Source organism: Homarus americanus, unplaced genomic scaffold, assembly GCF_018991925.1.
Source record: "Homarus americanus isolate GMGI-L3 unplaced genomic scaffold, GMGI_Hamer_2.0 scaffold39155, whole genome shotgun sequence".
Taxonomy (NCBI): Eukaryota; Metazoa; Arthropoda; class Malacostraca; order Decapoda; family Nephropidae; genus Homarus; species Homarus americanus.
In genome coordinates, this window is record NW_024737042.1 from 4,667,225 (window position 1) to 4,686,471 (window position 19,247).

At 39.3% G+C, this 19,247-nt stretch overlaps 1 protein-coding gene across 16 annotated transcripts in view; it reads right to left on the reverse strand.

The window, feature by feature from the left end:
* LOC121872610 overlaps positions 1–19,247 on the reverse strand; it is a 169,674-nt gene that overhangs the window by 50,632 nt on the left and 99,795 nt on the right. For 13 of the 16 annotated variants that reach the window (XR_006090124.1, XM_042375490.1, XM_042375489.1 and 10 more), the window contains exons 3-6: positions 14,160–16,768; positions 11,167–11,275; positions 10,074–10,184; positions 7,076–7,168 (exon numbers count right to left, since the gene is read on the reverse strand). Coding sequence is in view for 15 of the 16 variants with exons in the window: in XM_042375490.1 (XP_042231424.1) it covers positions 7,076–7,168; positions 10,074–10,184; positions 11,167–11,275; positions 14,160–16,768 (2,922 nt within the window). In the remaining variant the exon portion in view is untranslated. The remainder of the gene's footprint in view (positions 1–7,075; positions 7,169–10,073; positions 10,185–11,166; positions 11,276–14,159; positions 16,769–19,247) is intronic. The other 3 variants (XM_042375480.1, XM_042375479.1, XM_042375484.1) reach the window with 3 other exon arrangements.

Below are 19,247 nucleotides of genomic sequence, written 5' to 3' on the forward strand. Positions count from 1 at the left end.
AATTAATGAAAAAGTAAAGTGCGAGCATGAATGGTTGGTGAGTATGTTAAGGAGCATATGAGTGTGTGTGGGCGGTGAGTGTTAAGAGCATGAGTGCGTGTGGGGTGGCGAGTATGTTAAGAGGGTGTGTGTGGTGGTGAGTATGCTTGAGTATGTGGTATGGGGAGTGTTGGAGCCTGTGGATACGCTGGCAAGTGTTGGAGCCTATGGATATGCTGGCGAGTGTTGGAGTCTATGGATATGCTGGCGAGTGTTGGAGCCTGTGGATATGCTGGCGAGTGTTGGAGCCTGTGGATATGGTAGTGAGTGTTGGAGCTCGTAGGTGTGTGTGTGTGTTGCATCAAGTTAGTAGTGGAGGAGGAAGTTAGAACAGGAGGAAATAGTGGTTTCAGTGTGTTGGAATACTGTACTAGTTATGATGGGTGTTGGAGCATGTTGGTTTGGGACTGAGCAAGGGTGGTGATGGCTGTGCGGACGGTGAGTCACACTGAAGGCCAAGTACTTGTAGCAGGTGTTAATGCTCCACCACCAACACCTGCACATCTACACTCACGTTTATGACCTTCAAACATCTACCGTACACTGACCTCCAGTCTAAACTGTATCCATAAATTCCAGTTTAATATTTACCGCAGTCACCCCTTAGTTAATCATAGGAAATTTGTATCACCCATTTTCTTCACCAATGATTCACACTACAGTCCAGTTAATGAAGTAAAACCAAGTAGATAATGCACCTGGTACCTATTTTATATGAAACATTACAATATATGATCTCGACACTTCAACTTACTTTCTAATAAAACGACTTGGGGTAAATTCCTTATTCATCGCATCGTAACTCTGGTAAATCACCCCGTTGGACACTTGCATTAAAACACACAGCTGTAGAGTGGTGGATGAAATCTGTGTAGGTAATTAAACAACAGATACACTTGTCCAGGCAGCTATGTGGTGGTCACTTGAATACCGCCACTGGGAGCACCCCCACTCACAAGCCTAAACTCACTTTCAATTGCATTTACAGTGAAATCAGTTCCCATACGGTTGACAAAGTTCCTAACCGAGGCAATAACGTAGGATGTACAAGAACACAAGGAATATAAGTGGGCAGCCACATACAAGTAACGAAGTATACACAGGAACGTAAGAGACGGTATGCACACGCGCAACGCTCACGTACAACTGACGTCACGCAGCAAGTCACCGACATACTCCCGCTCGCGGCTCGCCCAGTGTTGGGGAAGGGGAGGAAGAGATTCGCTGTGTGGAGAGGGAGGGGGAAGAGATTCGCTGCGTGGAGAGGGGAAGAGATTCGCTGCGTGGAGAATGGAGGGAGGAATAGAGGCGGAAGGAGGAGGAGGCGTGGAAGAGAGGGTGGAGGATGCGTGGAAGAGGGAGGAGGATGCGTGGAAGAGGAGGGATGCGTGGAAGAGGGAGGAGGGATGCGTGGAAGAGGGGAGGGATGCGTGGAAGAGGGAGGAGGGATGCGTGGAAGAGGGAGGAGGGATGCGTGGAAGAGGGAGGAGGATGCGTGGAAGAGGGAGGATGCGTGGAAGAGGGAGGAGGGATGCGTGGTTCCCCCCAACAGTTCTCTGCACTATCCTCACTACTTGTACACGTGACCTCCACCCCAACTTACAAATGCTTGAACAATCGTAATCACCTTTTAGCATTCTACTCCTATACCTGCCTAACTTCAATAGATTGTACACCAGCCATGACTAACGAGAGCTCAAACTTTTATCAACTCACAACTGAAAGGAGAAAATATATCCAACAATTTTGTTTGTATGGCACTGCTGATGAATTCCAAATATAAAAAACCGCGGGAAAGAAACTCGTGACAGTATTCATATACAGGAAGTTACAGAAATCTCTACGTCATCGGGAGAAGCCTGCATTATAATAATTTTCCGATATGTTCCTACGGAAAATCCAGAGCAACTCCCTGGTGCACGCCAGCCACCACAATGCTCATTTGATACATCCGGCAGCCAGTTCTTGGGAATACGGAATTGGGTGACTAATTTTTTCCCCAGATGATGAACAAAAACTCCAATAAGGAAATTTCAAACAAGAAATTAAATATGTGTACAAATTATCCCACTAGACATGTAGATAACAAACGAATGAAAATTACGAAAATTCTAATCATGGCTTACAGTCCCATGCATACTGTAGACTAGTACTACTACTTTGCTGTCACTCGGAAACGAGTATGACGATCACCCAGCTATGACACAATGATATGAGTTATATTAAGGTTGTCACCTTCGTTGGTGACTTCTCTGGTGACTAAAGAGGCCGATACAGGACCGGCAGGGTCGATCACAGAAGTTGCATGTGTGGAGGGCTACATCTAGTGCTACAGGGGCGGTGGCAACGTCTTTCCGACGCTGGTCTGCTACAGTATGCAGTTGGGCAAACTCGAAAGGATTGATACCTTCTCATGTGGTGCTCTTCCAAGCGTTACGATGTGGAGTAATCGTCTCCCAGGCTTGTTGGTCGATTTGGCACTTATTCAGATTTGTCTTAAGAATATCCTTATACATTTTCAGTTGCCCGCCAGCATTACATTTACCATACCTCAGGTGACTGTAAAGTAGCTGCTTTGGCAGTCTATTGTCATCCATGTGGGTAACATGGCCAATCCAGCATAGCTGTTCATGGATAATGGTAGCCTCGATGCTCCTACAGTTGGTGTCAGCGAGAATACTGGCATTTGTTCTCTTGTCTTCCCAGCGAACTTGGATGGAGCATAGACTACATTGGTTAAAGTTTTCAAATACCTTGAGATGCCTCCTGTATGTGGCCCATGTCTCGCTGCCATACAGCAGGATGGGGAGGACCACAGTTCGATATACGTCAACTTTGTAGATAATTTCACCTCCCTACAGCTGAAGACATGGGTAATGAGCCTGCCAAAGGCTTGAGATGCACATCTGATCTGATGTTGAATCTCTTCATCGATGTCCACAGTGGTGGACAGGTGGGAGCGGAGATATTGAAAGTGGGTAACATTAGAGAGGGTAGTAACACTAAGCTGGATGGATGGTGAAGGTGTGGTTGAACCAGGGGAAGGCTGAAAGAGAATCTGAGTCTTATGTACAGTCATCTCAGGGCCGGTGTGTGCATAAGCATCTGCATATGTGTTCAGGATCTCCCGTTGGTCGCGTTCAGTGTGAGGTCGTCTGCAAACTGAAGTTCAGTAATGGAAGCTGCCAACACCTTTGTTCCTGCCTGGAGTCGTCTTATGTTCAAAAGATCCTTCATCCAGTACTTGATGTCCACCCCGCTGACTAAATTGGCACTGGTACAAGTAAGGAAGGCAGCCAAGAAAATGGAGAAGAGAGTTGGTGCTAGTACACATCCTTGTTTTACCCCCTTTTGGATGGGAAAGAACTCAAACTGGGTGCCATTGTGTAGGACACTGCCATTTATGCCATCGTGAGTTGCCTCCCAATGGTGGTGAATTTTGGTGAGTAGCCAAAACGGCTGAGGATCTGCGAGAGGGCTTCCCTGTTGACCGAGCTGAAGGCCTTGGTTAGGTCGATAAAGGCCATGTACAGGTCATGGCACTTTTCTTGTACCTGGCAGGCAGCAAAAATCATGTCAGTGGTGCCACGTGATGGTCTAGTCACATTGAGATTCTGGGAGGAAGTTTTCCGCCTCATGAAGAAGTCTGTTTAGGAGGGCTCGGGTGATAATCTTGCCAGCTAAGGAAAGCAGCGAGATCCCGCGGTAGTTGCCACAGTCTGACTGGTCTCCCTTGCTTGGGGGATTTCCTCCTTTTCCCAGGATAGAGTGGAGATGGCTGGTAAGCAAAGGTCCTCCTGCTTTATATACCTCAGCTAGGATTCCATCAGGCCCGGAGGCTTTGGTATATTTCATCTGTTTGATGGCAGTAGCTACCTCATCCAGGGAAGGAGGATAGCTGAAGTGGGTCAGCTCTGGATGCTGAGGGACCTGCTGGTAGCCAGGACATCCACTTTGGTGTTTCGGTTGAGCAGCAAATGGTAGTGCTCTTTCCAGCATTGAAGGATGCCTTCTTCGTCCTTAAGTAGGGAGTTACCATCGGATGAGCAGAGAGGAGCTGCGCCACGAGTGATTGGCCCATAAATTGTTTTAGTGGAATTGAAAAATTCGAGCATCTTGTGTTGATCTGCAAGTGTTTGTGTTTCACATGCTTCTTTTTCAAACCAGTTGTTCTTTAGATTGCAAAGTTCGCGCTGGGCTGCCGCTTTCTTCTTGCGGAGGGTATTAGCTTTGGTCCGAGACTGAGGGTTGTTCTGCCAGTCAGTTAAAGCGTACCCCGTTGGGATTACACTTGCCTAGTCCATTTCTCCTTATTATTCCCTGCCAACTCTAGCATTGAAGTCACCAAGCAGCACAACCTTATCTTCTCTAGGGATAGAGGTTAGCACTCTGTCAAGGTTGGCGTGAAAGGCCTCCTTGCTGTCATCCTTTGCATCCAGTGTTGAAGCGTATGCACTGATGAAGAAGGCATGACGCGAGTGATTCAATGGGACTCTGAGCAACACAAGGTGCTCATTGATCCCAAAAGGGATTTCAGTTAGCCTATGTAGGATGCATTGGTGGATGGCAAAGCCAACTCCATAAATGCGGTTTCTCTCCACAGCAGGCTTACCCTTCCAGAAAAAGGTATAGCCAGACTCCCGTTCTGCGAGTCGACCCTCGTCTGGGAGCCAGGACTCACTAATGGCCACTACGTCGATGTTATACCTAGCCAGCTCTTTTGCCACAAGGGCGGTTCTTCTTTCAGGACGCTCATTTGTGCCTGTATCCAGAAGGGTCCCGACATCCCATGCAGTGACCACAAGAGGTTGTTTAGTTTGTTTTTGTTTTGATCTTTGATTATGATTGTGTTTCTGACTGCATAAGGATGACCGTACTGGGTGCAGTTGCCCAGTCAGGTTGGTTCTCTAAGCAGGCTATGTTTAGGGTGCATCTTCTAGCCCCCTCCCCATGTGGGGTGAGCAGAGTGGCTCCTTGAAAGGGCTGCTCAGTCGCAAAGACAGGATCGGATTACACTGCTGCCTAGATTCCCAGTGCATAAACGACCATCTTGTCTATGCCACCCATGTGTAGAGTTGTGACTAGAGATTCTTGGCAGCCATCTCTGCCTGTCCCCGTCGCCACAGGACTTTTGGGGGTATAAGGGTTTTGATGACGATGAGAAGTATGATGAGCTGGACGATGGCTGTGCATGAGTTGATTTATGTGGTGAGGCAGGAGTGCAGGCTGCAACCACACATCTTGGCTCTCCCTTTTCCTGATCCAGTGGTGCAAGTGTTGCAACAACTTGGGAGAGGTGCAATGGAATGCCGATAGCCCAGTTTGTTGGGTTTAGCCTTAGTAGCCTGTCCGTCATGCATTGCCTTTATCCGCCGGTACAGTCATTGGGTTCCCATGATGGTCACCTCTTCCGTCTATACCACCCTTGGGGTCTTACTGGAGCTCTGTAAGCATGTCTGCCTGATGCAGGGCTCCACAGCAGATTTTTCGTTTGGGGTTTACTCCCGTAGCCTTGTACCTATCAAGGTTAATCCGCAAAGGCATCGGGACAGTGGTTGTTAGGCGCCAGGACATGCCCACATGCTAGTGGGCCTATGCACCGTTCCTCTGGGGCCCACTGCTGCTCCAAGATCCCCTGCTGGTCTAGCCTGGGCCCACAGGGCACCCAGTTACCGTGTGTTGCATACTGTACAGTGGTCCCTCGGTTAACGAACGCCTCAGTTAACGAAATTTCGGTTAACAAATTACCTTCCATAAGAATTTTCAATTCGGTTAACGAATTCCTCGCAACATGTTTTCGCTTGCTCACCAGCTGGAATATTAGTCTGCCAATACAGTAATCGGTTCTAGGGCTTAAATTCGTTCCCATTTGAGTAAATATCAAGAAGGTTGCACTATTCAATAATTTTCCAAGTTTTATATTAAAATTTTTAGTCATTTTAACAATTATTTAACATATTGAAGTACAGGAAACTAGTTTTCAGTGAGCTAAACAGCCACTCAACTCACCAAACAGGCGTCAGTTTGCATCTCTGGTCAGTAGAGATAACATCTTGCTCGAGACTCTTGAACATAAACTATTTTTACAGTACAATTATTGGTCATTCTGAAATTTATTTTACATATTGACAATATATAGTGCAGTGCAGTGTTGATTTAAAGAAAATAATCTTGAATTACACAGTGAACTTAAAATTTTATGGGTGAAATGACGGCATGAAGCATGGGGTGATTTCTCTTCCACCCCCAATTCCTTCTCTTCTCCCTTCTCCTCCACCCCCACTTCTAATTCTCATCATCATCATCATCATCATCATCAACCAAGGGCCTTCTACATACACACCTCAAAGTAAGTGTACTTTACTGCATTTATTTTTACTTTGTATGTAATTTTCGGTGAGCTGGAACCAATTACCCAAAATACCATTGAAATAATGGTTTCGGTTAACGAAATTTTCAGTTAACGAACGACCTTCTGGAACGAATTGTGTTCGTTAACCAAGGGACCACTGTATATAAATAATCTGACTGACTTTAAATAGAAACACCAGCCTGGATTTCATTACAGTGTACAGGTATTAGTCCTGTTTTGGTTAATTTTCTTAAACAAGAATCTGGCAAAACTGTAGTAAAATTTAAGCTCAAACGTAAATTTAGTATCTTGAAGAAGAATTGTTTTTCCTAATTATGCCAATCAACAACCATGCTCAGTTACCATGCCTTAGCTGCCACAAAATATTTTATTTGTAATTACTGTTCAAACATTTTTCTTTTATATAAACAGTAATAATAAAGTAAATAATACTGTAATATATAAATGTAACACATTGCAAGGTGACCTGATAATCTGTAGATAACATTCCGAAAGTGTAATTGTAAATAAAGTAAAAACCCACATTGGAGAAATAAAATACAAAATCTTGGAGCTGGTATACTAGGACCCTCTTCAGCCAACTAACAGAACACAGCAAGGGAGAAAGACAGAACAAAAGAAATTTCTACCATCAAACATAATCGTAATTAAGATAGTACTCACCGATCTGAAATTGTGCTCCCCATTTCTGCCATCATAGCTGTCCATTCACTGAATATCTCACTAGCATCTGGACTTAAAACTTCTTCATCATACCTTGTAGAAGGAAAAAAAAAAATAAATAAAATTAACATGTAAAACAAAAATACAGTTATCTCCAACAATAACTACTGTACAGGTATATGTTTAATCTTCTTTAAATAAATAAATTTATTTAGTATCTTTTGTCTTCCACCCACTGTTCAATAGGACCAAGAAATACAAACCCTCAAAGAGAGAAGTGGTACAAGGTAAGTGTAAAATGCAAAGTAGAAATACAGTATCTGTAACTTACACAGTACATAAAGTGCATCATTTACATCCAGACTGATTCAAAATGCTTTACATTAATTAATTCACTATGCACACAATGTTGAGTCTTCAACTTTATGTTCACACCATCACATAAAAAACTCCAATGTATCCTACACAATCCACAATCAGTCTTCATCAATTATCTAAAGTAACATCTCCAACACTCGCGAATTCATTTACATAATGTATCCATAATTATTTTATAGCTTGATCTCACTCTCCTGCCTTTATTTGTGCTGCCATTAATCTCCCATAACAATGTCTCACCTGCCATGTACTCCATACACTCAATACCAACTTTGACTCCAGACATTTTACCCAACAAATTCTTCTTGCATCTTCATTCCTTATTCTTTCTATTGCCGAGACATCTATAATGCTCCGAGGCACCGAGACTTGCAATATGTAAGCAAACAACCATTCCTTTGTCACAGTCTTCCTATTAATTAATACTCAGTGCCCCATTTGATTTTTATTTGATTTTTTTTTCACTGAGTGACAAGAGGGTAGCATAGACATGACTGCCTGTTAGGGACAGTGTGGATACAGCACACTGTACATAGTACTGTATACTAAGCTTTCGGTACATAAGGAGGCAGCATGCCCGGTACTGCTCTTGATCGCCTTCTCTAGCAATCTTTATCAAATTATACAAGTATTCTCTCCAACTCTCTCTCACACACCATCTTATACATACAATAAATGTGTAAGTTATCATGTCATCAAGTCTACGGCAAGTTTCACTTGAGTTACCCATTCTTTATCTCATAGATCTCATTAAACAGTAACAGTATCATCACACACTCCTCTTATTTCAAACTATTGCTGAATATCAAGCGTGTACGGTACTTCTTTTATGGTGAAAAACCCCTTGACAGCTTTCAATACACTCCATGTACCCTAGACAGGAATATCTTTAACATCTCATGAACAACTGTTTACTGTATATAAAGTTTGTGTGTGTGTGTGTGTGTGTGTGTGTGTGTATACAGCACTATACACATATACATGCTGTCACACCATCTAGTCTTTCACTAGTAAAGTACTGTATTCAGTTCACTACTAACCTTACACAAATAAATGCACTTTACCTTAAAGTGATCCTTTTACATTTTATTTTTAAATATTAATTACTTATTAAACAGAATTTAGTGTCATTCTTCACAAATTTTACAGCATGCCTTGGTTTCTTTGCAGTAAGTGCATAATCAGTTAGTTAAGAAATTTAGTAAGTATACAGCCGATTCAAGCTACAGTAAATATATAGCTATGGTGTTTAGTGTAAAATAATAAAGTTACCTCAAGAAGTATACCGAGAGAATACATAGCATCACTTCAGGTGACACGAAGTTAATGTGGAGACGAAATGAAACATATGGACAAAAGGCACACATTACAGGTTTACATATATTATATGAAGAATCTGCAATATACCAAACAGCTACAGCTTCACATTATAAGCCAATAAATTTTCTCATGCAGGTTAATAACTTCTGTTTAACTGATTAGAGTTGGTTTACATATGAAGCATTACTTGGGGGTGGGGGAACTGGCTACATTTTCTTCTATGCTGCTATTCTTTTCAATGGCCATTCAGATGAACCCAACCTCATTCATCAAGTGCTGAAAAATTTTCCCTTCCAAATTATCTCTCCAGGATACTCATTTACCATTTCCTCTTTATGGTTTCTTTTATCCTGCTTCCTGCCAACTATCTTTATCCTGATGATCTTGTCCACATATTCTTATTTCCAAGTTTAATAAAAAAAAAAAAAAGTGACTGCTGTAGAATTCATGAGCAGAGGATTTAAGTCTTTCTGGTGGTTTTACAGTAAGGTGGGGGAGGGGGGGGGGTAAATAACCATAAAAATATGGGAAGATTCTACAATGAATAAGACCATTGCAGGCAGACCCATATACCTGTACTCTACTCTACTGTATCTGTTTTAGGATGACCTAAATGAACACACTTCACCAGACAACAGCATCAACAATGCCAGGGTACAAACAATAATTTTTCAAATTGGAAGATTTTAAAGTGGTAAATGGCACAATTGATCATGATAATTCAATCTAAATACAAAATTTACAATACTGATCATTTAAAATGCAGTATAGATTATATTAGCAAAACATCCTGCTTGCATTTCCATTTTATATGGGGTAAACTAATATAATTACCTTATTCCATAAGCAACATTATAACACCTATACAGTATTTGTATTCCCCATTTCCATTATGATCTAGAATACTCTAATTATAATTCAAACTCTCGCATAGTGTCAAAAATATAACTAAATTGCCAGTGATGGTCAGATACTCAGCTGGTTGTTACAGTCATTTGAGAAAAATCAGACTGCAAAAAAAATAAATAAATGAATAAACACAAATATATAAGATTAGAGTCCCACCACACAAGACTATACAAAGGTAAACACTGGCCAGCAAGTTCAAACAAAACTGGTAGGCAGTGTTTAAGTAAAAGGTTAAGTACAGTATTCATGGTAGCACATGCCAATGAGAATGCAAAGGGGCATGGCAAGAAGTCAACAAGCTTTAATACATTGGACCTTTTTGGAAGCAGCATATACAGCAGAGAGCTCAGAAAGCTATTCTAATGATAGACAGACAACAGGAGACTCCAACCTTCGTCCAGGAATGGTAATGCGAAGGTGCATCTTTTTGGGCCGCGCCCCAGTTAAAGTTCCAGGGAGGCTGACACTGAGGGACGAACTGTTAGAGGACCTGTTAGACGAACTGTTAGGTGAACGGTTAGACAAACTAATTACAAACATGCAACAATGAGTTATAAGGCTAAAAGAAAAAAAAATGAAAACAATTAAACAATGAAAAAAAATTGCAGAAACAAAATAATTTGCACTTATGCCAGGAAATTAAATATCACAATTGTGACCAAGGAGGTTGAATGGATGGAGGCGGTGTTCGCTGTGTATGTAACAGAGGCACGTGAAGCCAGGCCGCCATCTTGGTCAGGGCAACAAGGCCAAGGTTGCCGCAGCTATTTATGAACAAACGTTGGTTACAGATAACTCTGCAGGATTTATACTACTGTTTTATTCATTATGCACATTATAGAGGGATCAACCAAGGAGGATGAAGTCACCGAGAGAAAAGCGCCGCCATATTGGTAAAGGCATCAGTCACACTCAGTGACTTCACTTGAGGCAGCAGGTGCTGCCTCCATCCAATCAACTTCCTTGATTGTGATCATGCACTGGAAAATTACAGAATTGACATGCAGCACGAGCTGAAACTCAAGGATGTTATATCTAAAGATATTAAGTAAAAATATAATAAAATGTATCACTTTAAAAATTATATGACATAATTTTATGAACATAAAATTCAGCAAATACTTCTGACAAAATAATATCATCAACATGAAAATGACATCAAGATGTGCCTATGTACAAGGGACATTAATTAGTGAAACAAAGGACACAAACAAATCCACTCCATGGCAGTCTATAAAGCAGAAATCAAGTAAATAATAAAAAAATGGATAAGACTTATAAGCATCTTACTGCTACCATTGTCATACATGACAACAGTCAAATCTTAAAAACTCATAAGTCACATCAAAGCCATCAAACTTGTCAGCTAAATTAACTAGGCACTGAAATTCATACAAAATGAACAGAAACTCATAACATATCATTCCAGCCTTGTACGAAGCAGAGTGGTTTTGTATGAACATTCTACAAGAGATAAAACTTACCCGCCCATCTTTCCTTCTTCAGCTTCAAAATCTAGCATGAGATCATCTGCTCCAAGACTAGAGGTTGTATCTACACTGTCGGCTCGACTTCGCCCCATTTCTGCTAATGCTATAAGAAAAAAGAAAATCACATATATATATATATATATATATATATATATATATATATATATATATATATATATATATATATATATATATATATATATATATATATATATATATATATATATATATATATATATATATATATATATATATATATAGTTAGTATACTCAGTATACTATTGTACAGTATAAAAGTATACTGTACAACATTAGTTAGGTTATTTAATATCATCCCATTTCATGAGAGTGGAAGGTCTCTGGTGACAGAATCAGAAGTAATGTCACACCAGGTATCGGGTAATAGGACAACAACAAGAAGAGGGCTATCAGCTTTGACCTTTTGGGATGGTAAACTAAGATGTCAGACAAGCTTTGACAAATTTCAGAAGTTAAAGAGAAGTCAAAATGTGAAATGTTTACAAAAAGATGACCTAAGTATGTGTAATAGGAGGTGGATTAACAAAGAACAATACAATTTAGGCAGAGATTGTAATTTTAATCAATGGTGTATGACCCCATGAAAGTGATGACCAAAATGTTTATATTGTACTGTACAATGTGTTGCCAAAACTTAGAAAAAAAAAATGTTAAAGAGTTTACAGGTTGTACCTCTCTAGTCCGGCATTCTGTGGTCCGGAAACTCCCGTGGTCCGGAACGATTTTAGTTTGCCCAATAGGTAGATAAGCGGCTCCTTTTTTTTTTTTTTTTTTTTTATCTGAATTATTATTATTACAGGAGTACAATTACATTTTCGCCCCTCGGGCCCCAATGTGGGTAAGTGACCTGTGCCCGGGTGGGCTAATCCCCGTAAAAAACAACAACAAAGCAGCGGGAAATTAAGGTTTGTTTACATCCGGCAGTTCAGCTCTCTCTCTCTCTGTCTATACAGAGAACAACATTTAACCCTTTAATATATATATGAGCAGTAAATAAGTGTTGCTTTCATATTCTTATGTAGAGTAATGACGATACGTTTTCACATGTGCGCACTTAAATATGTGCAGTCTCACTTTTTTCCTTTACCATTAATGGTTAGCTACTTATATTGTTTCATGTATTAACATTAATTCAAACAACCATATTAATTTTTACATTAATTTTACTACAGCTACAACAAGGGTCTTAATTTCTTGTTTTATATGTAGAACCAATCAGTCACTGGTTTTGTAAACATTAACGAAAACAATGCCGGAAGCCGTCTCGTCTCCTCGTGTGTTTTAATATTCCACGAATTATTAATGAATTGTATTGTTCATTTTGCACACACAAACATTAATTCAATAAAAAAAAAATCAGAAACATCAATTAAAACATATATAAACAGAAAATAACTGTTACTTTCATATTCTTATGTAGAGTAATGACGATATGTTTTTCACATGTGCGCACTTACTCGCAGTCTCACTTTTTTTCTTTAACATTAATGGTTTGCGACTTTTATTGTTCTATTTATTAACATTAAATAACATTACTTAAAACAACCATATTAATTTTTTACATTAATTTTACTACAGCTACAACCAGGGTCTTATTTTCTTGTTTTATATGTAGAACCACTCAGTCACTGGTTTTGTAATCAATGAAAACAATGCTGTCTCATTTCCTCGTGTGTTTTAATATTCTACGTATTATTAATGAATTGTATTGCTCATTTTGCACACAAACATTAATTCAATAAAAAAGACATTCAGTAATAAACAATAATGAATCTTTTATACATAAGAGAAATGACGCTGTTTTACACGATTGTGCACGTCCGAACGTTGGCAGGCCGCTCAAACCCGTCGAAATTCGAGTTTCCGCCGTCAAAATTTTTAATTATGTAGTGTTTTTTGTCTCCAAATAAAAAACGTTGAATTAAAAACTCGCGAAATTTGAGAGGCTACTGTACGACATTTCACCCTTCAATATGTCTTCAAAGAGACCACGAAGCAGTGAAAGTGGTGCTGATGTAAGTGCAAGTCACTATCTGTCCAGGAAAAGGGTGAATTTCCATGGTCCGGCACCGGTCAGGTCCCGAGGTTGCCGGGCTAGAGAGGTACAACCTGTACTATATTTCTTTAAATTACTTTCATACTACAGTAAAAATTGGTGACTTCAAAGCTATTATTAATATAGTAACTGTACCTATGCTAGTTACTGATACCATAAAAGTGTTGCATTAGCAGCATTACAAATTCCTAATTTTACATTAAATATTGCATGACCTATTCATTATTCCATAAGCATGCTACAGCTTTTTTGGCAAAATAGTTGTTTAACTTCCTGAATAATAAAGGCATAGTTCAGATGTTAAAGCTTTTTACTTCTCTTTATATTAACTATGTATATCACACACTACTTAATTTCAAAGTTTTTCTTTAGATTTAGACCAAATTTTCTTGTCTTTATGTACAGTACTATTATGTCTACAGTAATTGTAGTGCTGACGAGAAATACAATGACAAAGCTGTATAAAATATTTCATCTTACCCAACAGAGGTACAGCACTATACAGTACAGTACTGTATCCTCATCACTCACTAAATAAACTTTTACTCTTAGTACAGTACAGTAGTTATCTTTTCCTCTTATAGTTTACTGTACAGTAATATATATATATATCATCTACAATCCTAAACTTGCCTTTAATGAGGAAAAAGTCGACACAAGTTCATGTTTCTTATTTCATTAATGAAAATCCTTTTGTTTATCTTTTTAATAAGAGTAAAAAGTGACTACTGTATTTATGGAGTTAAAAGTTGTAAACTAAAATTCCACAACATTATCATTAAAGGAATTTCTGAGAAAAAAAATCCATTAATTTAATTTACATTAATAACCCCGTCACTACGGGATGCCACTTTTATTATTTTATTTGGCTAACAGAGAGACTTAGACTTACCTGACTTGAGGGCTGTATGACTAGGAGAAGGTGATGCCATATCATCAAATATTCCATCATCAGTGAAAAACGAAGATGCCATTGTTGATTCCCCAAACATGAGACCTGGTTGGTCAGCTATCTCATCATCAATCAGGAAATCTTGATCCAAGTCTCCCCTGCCAGCATTTAGTGTCGGGGTGCACATACCAGATAGTGTTGACCGATCACTTGATTCAGCCATTGAATTCACCATACCCCCTAACTTTTGTGATTCAGCTGAAGATTCCATTGAAGTCTTTGATTCAAATGATGTCTTCATAGCAGACAATGCTTGGCAAAGTGGTCTCTTCTTATCAACTGGTGATCCAGCAGTAGATTTTTGTAAACTTTCAGAATTATTTTTTTGCGCGTTGGAGGGAAGTTCTGATACAGAATTAACAAATTTATTAGAAGCAGTCTGTGGCCCAGGAGAGGTTACAGCCTGTTTAGGTTTCTGTAGCACAGCTGGTTTTGCTGATCCTTCAGTGGGTAGTGAAACTGATGATCCTGAGAGGGATGCAGCTGAATCTACATCAGATTCTCTCTTGGTTTCAAACACTGTTGCCTTACTTTCATAGCTGCTCTCTGGCTCTGTTACCGAGTGATCAGCATCATCTTTAATGTCTTCTGAATTTAAATCAATTGTTTCACTGAGAGATTCCAAAATTTCAAAAGAGGACTCTGACTGAGGTGTAAGAGCTTTCATACCCACATCATCAGGAGATTGGAGGATATGCTTGTTTGAGATTACTTCACCTTCAACTACATCTTCTATCTTATCAGAAAAACTAGTGTCTGTGATATCATTTGGCGTGTCTGCAGCACCAGTCGATTGTGAAAGGTCTCCACTTATTTCTTCAATTGTTAGTTTTTCAGTTTCACGCATATCTTGAGAACCTTTACTGAAACTAGTTGTAAGACTACTATCAATATTATTTGCTAAAGGTACTTCATTTTTGCCAACTTCTGCAATTTTACAATATGAATTTTCATAGTAACTTCCATGATTATCTGTCTCAAAGAGCATATTTGTATCTTTCTGCATTTCTGTTTCCACTGATCCAACAATCAACATATCCCCTGCAACTGTCTTTGAGGTAGAGAGTTTAGGATTTATTCCTTGTTGTATCTCACAGTTCGAATCCTTCAGTGTATCATTTTTCACTATTTTACACTCGCTGTACTCTAATCTTCGACATACAGGCTTACTCAGCTCAATCGTTTTTTCAGTAACAGGCATGACTAGGAGAGGCGTCTTTTCCAAAGAGGTGGGTCTAACAATAGGTTTCTTTAGAGTAGTTCTTCTTAATACCGGTGTCTGCTGGGGCTTCTTACTTGGGGTTGTTTCTAATGACGCTACACGATTTCTGACTAACCCTGAACTACCAGGTGTTTTAATTACAGTGGATGTTGGACTATTAGAATTATTAGATGAAGAAGAGTCCCCACTCCTTGCAACACCAGACTGGTATCCATATCCAAAGCGATTACGACTGTATGGTGCAAATTTCTGTCTGGCCATGCCATAGGTTATTGGGCCTTCACGTTTCTCTTTACTGGATTTTGATTTCTTTTCCATTACAATTTCTGACTTTGCAGTTGGAGGAGATGGGGTAACACTTGCTCCTTTCACTTCTAAACTGCGTCTCGCTAATTCAAAAGCTCCTGTACCATTAAAGCAAACCTCCAAGTTTCCTGGCCGTCTCTTTACCGTTTCGTTGGACTTCATCTTTTCTCTTAACCAAGCATCAGACATGTCCTCATTACTTTCCTCGTTACAAGACTTGAGGGTATCTGTCTCTCCCTCACCTTGGATTTTATCACTTTCACTTGAAGATCCGAGTCCTGAGTCAGCTTCTGTGACAGACCTGGTAGAGGATTCGGAATCTCTCGACACACGTGGAATATGCTGACCGTTACTTGGCAATTGTTGCTTTCCTCTTGAAGTCTGTTCTGTTTGAGTCTTAGATGGAGTTTGTGTTAGAGGTTTCAATGAGACAGTTTTTATTCTATCTCTAACTGATGGACTTTGAAACCTAGTGGTATTAGGCATTGGACTATGGTGAGGACTATTGAGCTTAGGACTATGCGATCTGGGAGCTTGGACCTTTGGACTAACAGATTTTACCGTGACTACTTGTGGCTTAGGAAGCTGACGAGTAAAAGCGGTGATGCGACCTGGCTGTAAACCAGAACCTAACCTGGGAGTATTACTTAAGTTTGGAGTTTTAATTAGTTTCGTAGAGGGCGATTCCAACCTCGGTGTTTCTATATGGATGTTGTTACACTGAAGAGAGTCACTGCTTTTCTTTGTGCTTTTGTTATTTTTAATATCATCATCACACAGGTCAAAAATATTAGAGTTTGAGTCAGACACTGTCTGTGCATCACTTAGAATAGAATTTACACTGTCTGTGCTATCACCTGACTTAACCTGTGCACTATTATGAAATCCAAACCGATTGAGCGAATTAGTTTTAGTGGAGAGTTTTGTGGGTGCTGGTGCGACAGTTGCTGACTTGTATGGGGCCCTTCCATGCAAGGTTGCTGGACTTGCCCCTCCAGAACTACGGGAACCCGACCGAGTTCTGTAAATAAAAATTAAAAGTTATTTTAATGAAAAATTTGCGAGTAGAATAATAATAAGCATTCCATTACACTGAATTCCACAAGAAAGAAAATTTATCATATCCATAATGATATGACAATACTGCATCATGAAATACTGATGTACAACCCAGCTACAAGAATATAAATACCGACTTTAATTTTATTTGGCTAAACTGTAGAGTAATTTTCTTTTTATCCATCCCCATCTATATGTCACTTCATTCCTCAAACTAGTCCCCTCACAGGTACCGTACAGACCATTATAAAAAAGGCTCCAGGTGGCCTTATCTAAATATTTCTTTAGATTGCTCCATGTTCAATCTTCTCTTAATGGTGTTGGCTGCCTTCCCATCATTAGTCTCTTCTACCTACACTCTATACACTCACTCTACAGCCCTTTTATTAGTTATTACTTCCTAGAATCTACACCACTCCAGAGTCTGTCTCAGGTTAACTGTATATTTACACAATCCAAATCTCTGGCTTTATAAGTATCCCATATATATATATATATATATATATATATATATATATATATATATATATATATATATATATATATATATATATATATATTATATATATATATATACACACTTCATGGCAAAATGTGGAAACTTTATAACATTTTATAAAAATGGACTGTTCCTGGAAATCCCATTTTATGACAGGTTCTTCACCAAGTCAATGGGGTTAAAACCCCAAGAAACCCCTAAACAATGGTAACTGTCGCCAACCCACTGATTAGATATACCTTGCCAGTGAACTAGGGCCCTAAAAAGGATCTTGGAGAGAGAGTAGCCACCATTCAAGGTCAGATGTTAACAAATTGCGATGTCACATCAACTGTGACACTTCCTGTCCATGTTGCAACCTCCAGATCCATACAGTGTCTTCCAGCTGACTTCACAACATAAACAGAGGAGGGGACTTAACACCTTTCCTTTTCCCTCTCTCCTAGATAACCATATCTTTGTTCTGGAAACAGGACTCTCATCTATCTACAGACAGATTAAAAGAAGGGGAAGCCAAACATCCAGTGAAACTTTTTGAACCTGTGTTGAACCTGCTAACCACAAGAGTGCTCCTCTCTGCAAGATGTGGAAATAACCCTCTGAGGTCAATATATATTAAAGACACACATTACTTGCATCAACAAATTTCTCGCATTTTATTCCTTGCTCTATCCTTTCTATCGATACATTTACAGGGAAAAGAATGGGTTGCAAGCAGCCTAAGCAAGATACTCATTTTGACTAAATGAGAACAATTTCAAGAGCATAGAGAACATCAGCCCCAAGTACTCCTTCCTAAGGTACTAAGCTTGGGGTCCAGGGCACTGGAGAGTTCCTTCATCATCAGATAACTGCTGTTATGGACAGTATAACTCCATCTTAAATGGGAATATCGATTCAAATGGATGGTAGAGAAAACTCTACAGCACCCATGAGCCATAATGACCCAATTGCTATCATTCATGAAACAAGCTAACCTCATCTAACTTGTTTACAAACCCCCTGAAGAGTTTCCCTGTGATAAATTACACAACAACAGGAAGCACACGATAACTAATGGAGGACATTTACGTGAAGATCCATACCCTAAGGTTAAACCACAGTTGTATAAATTATTACTCCCTCATACGACTTCAGGAATAAAACTATTCACCCCTTAATCCAGATACTCTGGCCCAGTTACCAAGTTAGATTTTAAAGTAGACCCGCTGAGATACTTCCAATCAAGTTGGATCAGCCTATGACACTGCCTGAGTTAAGTCAGTCCAACCAATCAACTTCACTGGTAAACTCAAATCGAGTCATTACAAACACTGAAACAACACTCACAGCATGCAGTAATTGACGATAAAAATTGCTAAACCATAATAATGCAGAGAATGTGTGCATAACTTTATCAAGCATCAAATGTATCGAGCTTAAAATTCTATACTGTCACAACGCAATTCAGTAACATGATATTCACATCTCTGGTGTTACTGCGACTGTAAGATTTGAATTTCAAAATTTCCATCAGAAATGGAATTACTTGGGTGACTATGTTAAATAGTATAGTAAAGTACAGTAATGTAAATTTTTCTACTTCAACAAAGAATCATTACCTATACCTTCATTTTCTTTTCAATCTCCAAAGTGGTCCAAAATCATAAGAATAGTGGAATAATTAAAGAGCAGAACACAATAATTGCCAATCATATCAATAACAAAGTACACTTTAAAGATATGGCATCACAATGTTTAAATAACAGATCACAGCACAACTGACAAGGAGAAACTAGTGCCTCCCACCAGACTCAGGTTATCACTGGATCAGGATTCACATGCAGTTGCCAGAGGAGTTTCTTAATATTATACTGCATTTAATTCATTGTCAAGGAAATGGTTTTGTGTGCTATATTCATAAGTAGTCTTTTATATTTGTGTATGTCTCTATAGAAATAAT